At 41.7% G+C, this 11,109-nt stretch overlaps 2 protein-coding genes across 10 annotated transcripts in view; both read right to left on the reverse strand.

The window, feature by feature from the left end:
* Nucleotides 1-4,732, reverse strand: part of tcaim (T cell activation inhibitor, mitochondrial) — a 20,496-nt gene extending 15,764 nt beyond the window's left edge. Inside the window, exons 1-2 of one of the 6 annotated variants that reach the window (XM_042216007.1) lie at nucleotides 3,642-4,732; nucleotides 3,131-3,300 (exon numbers count right to left, since the gene is read on the reverse strand). In XM_042216007.1, coding sequence (XP_042071941.1) covers nucleotides 3,131-3,195 — 65 coding nt within the window. In that variant the 5' untranslated portion in view covers nucleotides 3,196-3,300; nucleotides 3,642-4,732. Of the gene's footprint in view, nucleotides 1-3,130 lie in introns of all 6 variants that reach the window. The other 5 variants (XM_042216005.1, XM_042216006.1, XM_042216004.1 and 2 more) reach the window with 5 other exon arrangements.
* Nucleotides 4,733-5,189: 457 nt separating this feature from the next.
* The window catches only part of LOC102307859 (glycerol-3-phosphate dehydrogenase 1 like), a 21,502-nt gene continuing 15,582 nt past the window's right edge, over nucleotides 5,190-11,109 (reverse strand). For 3 of the 4 annotated variants that reach the window (XM_042216010.1, XM_014330662.2, XM_042216011.1), the window contains 4 exons: nucleotides 10,983-11,095; nucleotides 10,137-10,373; nucleotides 9,864-9,970; nucleotides 5,190-6,592 (listed from right to left, as the gene is read on the reverse strand). In XM_042216010.1, the coding sequence (XP_042071944.1) occupies nucleotides 6,496-6,592; nucleotides 9,864-9,970; nucleotides 10,137-10,373; nucleotides 10,983-11,095 (554 nt within the window). In that variant the 3' untranslated portion in view covers nucleotides 5,190-6,495. Of the gene's footprint in view, nucleotides 6,593-9,566; nucleotides 9,698-9,863; nucleotides 9,971-10,136; nucleotides 10,374-10,982; nucleotides 11,096-11,109 lie in introns of all 4 variants that reach the window. The other variant, XR_006053375.1, reaches the window with a different exon arrangement.

Raw genomic sequence — 11,109 nt, forward strand, 5'->3', positions numbered from 1 at the left:
ACCTCTGGTGCAAATTACTGACCTCTGTCATCATTTTAGGTGGGGGAACTTGCACAATCGGTGGCTGACTAAATACTTTTTTGCCCCACTGTAAATGTTCACAAAATGTGTTCAGCACTATTCTAATTTACAACCTAACAGCTTACTACACATCACACCACAAACATAACTGTGATTCAAAACATGATCAAAAATCCTGACATCTATCAGCAAGAGGGAACCCCCCACCTCCACATTACAGTCTTGCTCATTTACATTTGAGCTTCACATTTCCTCACTTCTAAAATGAGGGAATCCAGTAAGTGAGATGACATGAGGGGGAAAAAAGGTCTCCAAAAAGTGTGGCATCTCTCTGAAGTTTCCATGCTTCTCCATCAGTTTCTGAGTCCAGCTCGTCGGTCCGGTGAACCAGCTGTCATCTGACACAAACAGGCTCTCCTCCACGCGCTCACTTATAAAGTAAGTCAGTTAAACATTCAGGCTAACAGGTGAATTCTCCTGTGTTAATAATATTTATATTTAATCAACTGTATTCTAAGCACCAGCTGTCTGTTACAATTTTTGTTTTTTTAGAGTTTACTAAAATAAAAATAAAATCACATTAACATCTGTGTGGGGTTTTTGTTCAGTAAGCAGATGTTGGTGTTTCAGTCATGTTACGTTTAACGTTTAATGCTGCTCATCAATAAGACTAAAGGCAGGAAGTTGTCCTTTATAACTACACATGTTAATAGCACCTCCAGATTTATATGATAGTTTATGATATAGCACGTGTATTTTAGTAATAGTCTATTTATTTCAGTGTAGTGGTGTACAGTTCTTTCTTGTTTGTCCTTGGAAAGACCGCACGAGTCCAGATTTCCGAGGACACACACATACTCCTAAACTAGAAGTTATCCAAGTTTACTTCAGTTAACCGAGTCAGACAGTTGTAATGAAAACATAAACACGGTGACCATGGTAACCACGGACACTGCGCAGCTGGCTCGACGCAGGTGAGACTTTGGGAAGTACCCCTCATGTCTCTTTGAAGCTAAACGACAGACATTTATCAGCCGTGCGGTTAGTTTTCCAGCACTGCTGAAAAACTGTGAAACAAACTGAAACGTGCTGATGATGAAAATAACGCGTCTGCCTATAAAGTCTTTGTTCCCTGCTCGCCATCAGTAACAAAGTCATAGACACAACTTTACATTTCTCGTGTTGGCTAAAAACAATCGTACATTTATGGTCTTGAAACAGGACACAGACACTGTAACTGCCGACCTCACATCAAACACAGACTGAGCCCATGTTTGATGTTTTTATATCCAACCTTTACTCTCAAACCTTTAAACAGCAGCGAGTCTCAGCTGAGAGAATAAGTGTTTATATGATGGGGGAACATGTTTTATGAGCAGCAGCCGGCTGTACTGAACTCACTGAATGAAGAGCAAACAGTGCGCCGCATTGTCACGGGAACATGAGTGTATTAATCTGGTGATTTATTACATGTGTTAGTGTTATTATACTTCATTCTAATCTGCTGCTGGGTCTTTTACACTGATGGAAGTACAGATAACACAGCATGAACAGCTGTTCAGCCAATCACATTCATTCCACTTTGACCTGCGACAAAATGAAGTCTTGCTCTTTTTATAGCAGTGTTGCATTTGACTGGTATATTTATATGTCTTGTTGAAGCCCTGCTTCACATGATAGCTCTCTGCCACAGCAAACTAAGGGTAAGAGAGTAATGTCTGTAACAAAGGACAGACCCACCCAGAGTCACACAAAATCACAAAAGACAGAGATCCAACAGTAATGGCATGGAGTCGGACAGCAGTACCTGAGCAGACAGACAGATCGATGAGGCACTGACAGCAAAAGAGTTCTAAGTGATATTAAAAGAAAACAAAACAAACGAACTGTCACAATTCCAGCTGACTATCCCCCAGTAATGTTACTGGGGGATAGTCAGCTGGGGAATGCTGGGGGCGCTACTCGACCTGTAGAGACCAGAGATGACCATGTGACCATCATTCTGCTTGTTTCGCCCTGGTGTGTGTGTCTGTGTCCAGACTGTGTAGCAGTCACCATCACTGCTCACACCCCCCATCCAGCTTCTCTATGTGACACATCAGTACAATATTCTCACCTTTATAGAAATAAAAAAATGTATTTTGAGTGCGCTGTTTGTCAACAATGCGTTCTTACAGGGTACGTCATGTGTAATAAGAGAATGACACAGGGGGAAGTACTGAACACGTGCATGGAAGGTAGAGACAGCAGCTGAACTCTATCAGTGACCAGAAAGCAGCTCCGCAACTTGCAAATTAACATCAGCTGGTTTAGTCCCAACTGGGAACTTTTAGCTGGCTTTTGAGACGACTCCGCTAATATAATGATAATAAAAAATAATAATGAAAGCACTTTGAATTATCTGACATTGTAGAGTCTTTAACTGCCCTTAAACCTGTTGAATTCACTGACTGTGAAAAACGTTTGCTGTGCTATCCAGGACTGCAGGATAAAACGATCATACAAAGCAGAAACACCTCTGTCATGTTTGGGCTAACGAGGCAAAGTGGAACTTTTCTGTGGCCAAAATGAGACCTTTGACCTACAGCTGTTAAACAAGATGTAAAATAATCACAAAGGTTTGGAAAAATAACGTTGATTTACATATTTCATAGATTTATGAAATATTTAAACGGAAGTGAACGGGATGATCATGTGACTTTGCCAGTTAATAATTTCAAGATAAAATTTTAGAACCTACTTTTAATGTCAAAATGTTTGCACTGAATTATATTAAAGACTGCATTAAATGTAAGTTATTACAGATGTGTCGATCCCAACAAAGGAAAATGAAACCCAAAAAGCCTTTAGCAGCCTGATGTCTGGAGGGCAGGTTACGAGACGATCGTAAACTGCGACCCGTACTGTACCGCAGGAACACATCAAAGGAAAGACTGTCACATTTTCTGTCCATTGCTGATAAAGCAAAAATCAAACTCAGTCATTTTGATACTTTTCTTAATATGCCTTCAAAATGCACATATTAGACTTTTTAAAATCAGTTTTAAAACTGTCATTATACTCCAGCCCGCACGTAATCTAGTGATCGTACGTGTTGGGACAGTTTTACCTGATGGTGCATCGCAGAAGGGGGATTGCAGACATTGCTGACGCAGCTGGTCCAGAGATCCGCATGTAATCACGGCCTTTTCAGTCGGTCCATCTGCATTTCCTTTATCAAAGCACTTCCATAGTTTGTTACACTGGATCTGGCAGCAGCCTGGTACAGCTCAGCAGGGACTAAATCAGAGTAACTTCAGTTCGTCAGAAGAAAATCAACAGAAACAGATACCTAACGTTTCTACGGTGTTAGCTAACTCTAATTTGTATTTACTCCTTTGAATCCCATGCTATGTTTTTCTACCAATATTAACAAACATTTGAAAACAGAACAACCACAGATTATAATGTCTCTGTAGTTTCCTTTGGGATTTCTAATCAATGACGGCAACAAAACATGGTTCCAGTTTGCTAGCCAGGCTAGCACATAAAGTTAGCATTGCTATGAGCTGCTGCTACGCCGCAAACAAAATCCTATAAACGACTTACAGTATGTTGTCAGTAACAATTTAACAACCAACCAAAGTGACCTGCAACATCCCTGCCGTTAAGGTAGGACCGTTTTAGTTAGCGGCTGTGGGTGTTCTTCTTCTGCGATTCCTAGTACCAGCCAGCCGCACCATTGCGCCACCAGGCGGACTGGAGCGTCAGGTTAGGTTGAAGCTCGACATCCAGAGTTTTCTTCTTCTGGCTCCACGTGTTTGGAAAGGAAACCCATCCAAGCAATCTTTGAATGGTGAATGTTTTGTTCGTGTATTTTTGCATTATGGGTTGATATAAAAGTGACTGTATTATTACTTGAATAATTTCTGTGAGATTAAAGATTGATGAATAAATACTAACAAGGTCCAGAGTAATTAGGTGAGTGAGCATGATTTTACTGTTAGGCATATAGTTTTTTATTTTATTTTCTCCAGTCTTTGAAGATGAAATATTTGTGGTGGCCTACCACACCAGCTGTCAGATATCTATAATACAATCTTGAGATCCTTTCCTAGGGGATTCAACTCTCACTCAAATCTTGATCCAAGTGACCTCATTAATTAACAGGATGGCAGACGGGATCGCTCTCTTGCTACGAGTGTCGTCCACGCAATCGCACACACATTCAAACAGCACTTCATGCCTATGCCCTTACTATGATTGTCATTTACTGGTTTGTTTCATACTATTGTCCTGCTGCATAACCTGAATGCACTTAAGCTTCAGAGCATGAAATGCTAGCTGGACATCCTCCTGTAGAGAACAGAATCCATGGTTTCATGTATTACAGCAAGTCTTCCAGGTCCCGAAGCAGCAAAGGAGCCCTAGAGCACCACACTACCACCGACAAATCTTGCAACAAGTTCAGCTTTGTGTCATGGATCCACAGAATATCTTCCCAAACGTGCCCTTTTTGGCTGGCACTGGTTTTCACCTTGAACTCTCCAATGGATGCCATTTGTACCCAGTCTCTTTCTTAGGTTTACCCCTGTTCCAAGTTCTCTCCATTGGTGCATAATGGCTCACAGCATGGTTCACTGGAGTAAAATGGCTTTAGAACCTTTTTCATACTCATAGATGTCAGTGACTTTGTTTCTCATCTCTTCTTGAGTTTTTTTAGAGAGTCTGATTGACAGCCACCTATATTATCCATGTGTGGCAGCCTGTCATTCATTGGCTTTAACTTATCCTTACAGGCCATTAGATCTTGGTGGGAGAATAATTGTGGTAAATTGCCAAACAATGTCCAGAGCCAGCGGGCTGGGTTTTCTATAGATATGTGGCCTGGACTAGTGAAACAGCTTATACTTTTAAAAAAGTACTACAAATTTTACCCCAGGTCTACTTCTTCAAGTGGTGTCAAACGTTTGTGCTGATGGAGCCGAAACCACGTTTGTGCTGCAAAAATCATCATCTGTCCCGCTATCATTTTAAAGTCATTCCAGAGGTCATCAGAGGTCTTAACGACAGTGGTGTCAAACATTTGTGCTGTTGTCATTTTAAAAAAATATTAATAAAAGAAAATTTCTAAAGAAATTTCAAAGGGGCCCCTTTCAATGTTCCACAACTCAGACTTAACACTTTAGTGTAGTTTCTAATATTTTATTTCAGAATAGCAACAAAAATGTAACTAATGTTACTAAGGCAGCTTCCTGCTGCAACTCTAAAGGTGTCGTGGACAGTTTACCTGACAGCCAGTGCTGGTTTTGTCAAAGGCATTCAAGTTTAGTCTGTTAATGCAAAATCAATTTAAGAGGCAAAGGTTTGCTAGTGCTACATGTGATCAAGCAAAATTAATTATTTGTTTCACTTCCATTCATTACGTTTACCTGAACGAACACAAGCAAAGTGAAGCTGGAAAGACATTAAAATGCAGACATTTTCTCCGTGACTGAAGCGCATCGCCCTCTGCTGTGTGTCAAAGTGACCATGCTGGTGGCCACTGACAGACAAGGTAGCAATGTTAATGAGCACACAACTGCTTATTGATATGTGACACATCTGATAAATCACTGATAGAAACAGAAACATACTGCAATGCAAAGGTTGCAGAAATATTTGGTCACAAACTGAGACAAATGTTAATGACAATCTTTCAAAAATAAATCAAAAACACAGAATGCAGCCTTTAAAAGACTGTAACCTGTAACCTATTATCCATCTCATGACACGATTCAAGATTAACAATGAAAACTTTTAGATAAAACATGGAGAAATCAGTCTGAGTGGCATTTATTCCAACAAATTAACAGCAGAATTCTGAGAAGGTTGCAACATCAGCACACTGAAGTATCACAGCTCGGGACACACAAGCTCATTATCCATTCATCTGTTTCCCAGCCTATACCCATCACAAGGCTCACACACAAACACATGCTCTACCCAGAGCTGATCTTGTGTGTGCTGTTGTGTTTTAAGTCTAAGGAGCACCGTGGGCAGCTTGGTAATCAACCTGCCGAGAAAAATGTGAAGTTGGTCGTGTAGGTAACAAAACAAATATAGCTGCCACAAAAGGCCCACGCTAAAACACAATTTCACTTACATAGATGTTATTGGGTGATTTGCTCCATGGTTTTGAAGCTCAGATTATACCTCGTTTTCATATGTGACAGTGGTTCAAGGGCTGGCATGGATACACACTGAGTGGGAGAGTCAGTCGTTGTTGTGTTTTAACACGGGGATTTATTTTTCATCCTACACTGTTGGAAGCCTGGAAGAACTTTTTCTGACAGTTTGTACAAATTGAAATGATAAAGGACTTTTTATTTTATGGGTGTTCTATTTAAAGCTGTTGGGGATTGTTTTTGACAGAATAAGAACCTAATGCAAACTTCACCTTAGAATGAAAATGATCAATGGAAAAATAACAGCTTCCTGAGACGCACCAGGCGATCACATGTCCTCTGGGTGGCTTTGCAGGCAGGAAATCATTTCTTGGACTGGCCTCTTCTCAAAACAAATCTGATAAACTGCTGTGAACAAAGGGAACCTGGAGAGAGGAAGGACAGAGTTAGAGCTTGACAAAGCAGAAAAGAGAAAATTCAAGTTATTAATTTCACATGTAACAAACGTATATAGACTAGATAAACAACAACAACAACAATACAGCAGTAAATAAATTCAAATTTAAAGTCAGAAAGAAAGTTCTAAACACTGATGAGCCAAAGTATGACCATCTCTACGATCTCAAAACGACCCAGTAACATATTTCAGTTTGTTTCAGCGTAGAATCCTAGTGCGGTTCATTACAGTAACTACAGAGTTTAGGGAGAGTTTGTTCTTTATTATCTATTTCTGCATTTAAAAATAGTTCAAATCCTTTCGAAGTGTGTAGTTGTAGTAATAATAATAATAATAATAATAATAAGCGGCTGAGAGGTGGCTTGTGGTAGCCATCGAACCACATGGGGGAGAAATGGCGCCGTCACATTTCAAGCATCTTCTCAATCCCACTGACATGACCTCCATACAGGAAGCAGATTCTGTGAGGAAAGGGATGACGCCCGTCACCGGGGGCAAGGTCACTTAGGCACTTAAACCACTCTTTGGTAAGGAGGACTTAATGCTTTGCTCCAGTTATAGAGAGAACACACTCCTCAACCTCCCCAGGAAAGTCCAGGTGAGGGCACTGGAAGCAAGAATCCATCATTAGTTGAACGTCAGATTCATTAATGTCGTTTTTGTCCTGGACAGGGGAATGCTGGACCAGCTCTTTATCAAGTCAGGGACATTCCAGTGCACGTGGGCGTTTGCCCAACCAGTCTACATGTGTTTTGTGGACTTGGAAAAGGAATCTCGACACATTCCTTAAAGGATTCAGTGGGAGGTGCTGAGGGACTAAGGGGTGTCTGGTCTGTTATTACAAGTCACATGGTTCCTGTACAACCACAGCGAGAGCTTGGACTACACTGGTGGCAGTAAGTCAGGCTTCTTCCCCTGGTGTTGGACTTCGCTAGGGTTTATCTTTGTTACTGATTCTGTTCATACTTTTTAGAGCCAGAATTTCTAGGTGGCAGTTATATTGGGAGGTCTGCCTGGACACGGTTCTGTTGGCTTCATTTAGTGGTGAGCTCCAGCTCACAGTGGTCTGCAGCCCACCACTCAGGAATGAAAATCAGCACCTCCAGCTCCAAGACCATGGTTGTCACCAAAGAAGGCAGGGGCTGGTGCCCCAAGTGGAGTATCTTGGGGTCTTGTTCACGAGTGAGGGGAGGAGTGGACTGGGAGATTGACAGACAGGCTGATGTCGTCCATGGTGGTGAAGAAAGATCTCAACATAAAAGTGAAGCTGTTGATTTACTAGTTTATTTATATCCCTGTGGTCACGAGTTCTGGTTAAGATCTATCTTAAATTCTTAATAAATCTCCAACCATATCACCTGCTATGATGCCTGACAGCAGCGTCGCTGTTGTGCTGAGGCAGGCTATTGGTTGGTAGTTGGATGGGGGCCAGTCCCTTCTGGGGGATCAGACTCTCTGACCTTTGGTTAGCCTGGTTCTTGTGTGTGCTGCCAGGCGCTCACAGAGTACAGTAGGTGTGAATCATATCAGGGACTGATACTTACCCTATCCTGTTCAGGAAGATTGAAGTAATCTGCTTTTAGATCATGTCCACAGGATGTAGACATGATCTAATCTGTCCTATCCTGAGCGCAGAGTCAAGGGGCCATTTACGTGAAAAGGGAAAGACCATCTCTGAATCGAGGAGGGGCCTAAAGGTCCCTCTGTCACCATTTTATGTATATGCGTATTTTTGAGGCATTTCCCCACTGCTCCCAATTATATGTAAAGATAAACTAAGATTTAAATCCCTAATTCAAGCTCTTTACTTGTTATACACTACCAGTCAAAAGTCTGGACACACCTTGTCATTTAATGGTTTTCCGTTATTTTCATGACTGTTTACACTGTAGATTCAAACCGAATGCATCAAAACTATGAATGAACACATGTGGAATTATTTAGTAAACAAAAGTGTGAAATAACATATTTATATTTTAGATTCTTCCACGTAGCCGCCCTTTGCTTTGATTGCTGCTGCACACTCTTCATTCTCTCCATGAGCTTCATGAGGTCGTCACCTGAGACAGTTTTCCAACAGGCTTGAAGGAGTTCCCAGAGAAGCCGAGCACTCCACTGGCTTTAGGTCAGGTGACCGTGTTTCGGGTCATTGTCATATTCAAACAAAGTAAATGATGGTGGAAGGTAAAGCAAACCAGATGGGATGGCATGTGGCTGCTGTGGTAGCCATGCTGGGTTAGTGTGCCTTCAGTTTTGAATAAATCCCCAACAGTGTCACCAGCAAATCACCTCCACACCATCACACCTTCCCCTCCATGCTTCACAGTGGGAACCATGTGTAACATAGTTAAAAATGGTTCAAGTTACATCCTGCTAAATGGGACGATGGCACCACCTACTGTTGGAAATGTCACGCTGCAGTGACTATGAAGGGCAAATGATGTTGGGTAATAATTAGAGTGATGGAGGATTCCCGTAGAGATAACGAATGGGTAAATTTCATGGACAGAAATGATGTTACTAGTCCGTAACAGAAATAGAAGTTGACCTGGCTATTTTTGATTAAATATATTTGCTGTGGGTTCCTTCTGTCATCCTTACGTTGGGTTAGACGTTCGCCTTTTCACACAAGGCTCACGCTGGTTGTCCACGAAAATGAGCCATTCTACTTTGTTGCCCTTTGTCATAAATGCGGATGCTGAGTAAAAGGGGCTAAACTGACCCGACCCCGTTTGTTCATTTAAAGAACCCGAAAAGACATAACACTGAGGTGAGATGCATGCATCCTCAGCAGTGGAGGCGACTCTTGGTCTTCCTTTCCTGGGGCGTCCTCAAGTTTTTGCAATTTTCTGGACTGAGCTTCAGTTCTTAAAGTAATGATGTCATTTCTCTTTACTTAGCTGACTGATTCTGTCAAACAGGGCTGTCAGCTGTGTACCAACCTGACTGCTGCACAACACAACTGATGGTCCCAAATTACACCAATGAACCCTGTCAGGCACACCTGTGAGGAAAACCATTTCAGGTGACTGCATCATGAAGCTCATTAAGAGAAGGATGAGGGTTTGCAGCTCTGTCAACAAAGCAGAGGGCAGCTACTTAGTAAAAATAAAGACAAACCAATAAATGTTCAAACTTTTGACAGGTAGTTTACAGTCAAAATATAGCACAGAGCTGCGCTACATGTCAAAAAAGAAAAAAATAATACAATAGACAGACAAAGAAACTTGATTACAGACCTATTCACCAGGCACTTCTGTTGGAGGATGCGGTAAACCTCAGCTGAGGTGGCAGGGCCCTGGAGCTTCTGACCATTGAAAATCTCCTTCTCCAGCACTTCAATGCTCTATCAGCAGGTGTGACAAGAAGAAAATACAAGAAAGTGCACAATTAAAAAGCAGTTCGTCATTTCAAACCAAAAACAGTTCGAGCTAATAAAGTTTTACATAGTAATGCGTAATGAGGAAAGAGAGCAGATACACTACAACAACCAAACATGACGGTGCACATACCTTCCCTGTTCTAACAAAGGCCTCTGCTGCTCGTCGATTGCGGCCACCATAGCACGTAGCGATGAGGTCGGCCACACCACAGCTCTCCAGAAAGGTCGATGTGGAAACCACGCCATTCTTAGAAAAGAGTTGGGCGAAGGTTATCATCTCCATCAAGCCCAGACGGATCACAGCTGCCTTGGTGTTGTCTCCACACTGCAAGCCATCACAAAAACCTGCACTCACTGCAACGATGTTCTTCACCAGCAATGAACAAAACAAAAACACACATTTAGAAAATGATGTAAAGCTCTCAATGCAACTAACAGAAGACTGAAAATCATGTACTGATGAGTGCATCACCTCACACCTAATAAAGCTCATTATTAACACGACCGTCTCAAAGAGAATATTTGGGTTTCAGAAGTGTGTTGGTGCACCCATGCTCCAATTTAAACACTACTCTTAAAAACAAAATACATATATAGTATAAAATGATGAAAATCATCGACGCTGCATTCAGCAAACCACAGAGCATTTGGAATATCAGTTTATTCATAGGTTCCATGCAGTCAACACCTGTGGCCAATTACATATCTGACACCCATTGAAAATATGACAAAAGAAGTCCCGGCGAAGGCGTCGAATCATATTTCAAGATGGAACGAAGGACAGTTTGGTTTCATAACCACAGACACTGGTTCTGCCTCTTTACCAGCAAAAGGTTTCACATTTCAGAGGAGAGACAGTGTTACACAGACATTTAGACTCCAAGCATCCTTACAGTCGACAGTAACTACAGAGAGACCGTGCTGGTAGCCATGTGATTATAGAGCATTTGATTCAGTGTCATGTGTAAGTGTTTACCTTCAAAGCTCCACACAGCTCCACTGTGTCAGCATCCTCCACTACTGTGATCCTGAAGTTTGGAGTCGTCAGTAACTCTTTGAACAGTAGACCATCCTCCACATTCCTGCTGCCTAGCACACACACA

This window comes from Haplochromis burtoni, unplaced genomic scaffold, assembly GCF_018398535.1.
Source record: "Haplochromis burtoni strain Fernald_Lab_line unplaced genomic scaffold, NCSU_Asbu1 Contig_897, whole genome shotgun sequence".
NCBI classification, from domain to species: Eukaryota; Metazoa; Chordata; class Actinopteri; order Cichliformes; family Cichlidae; genus Haplochromis; species Haplochromis burtoni.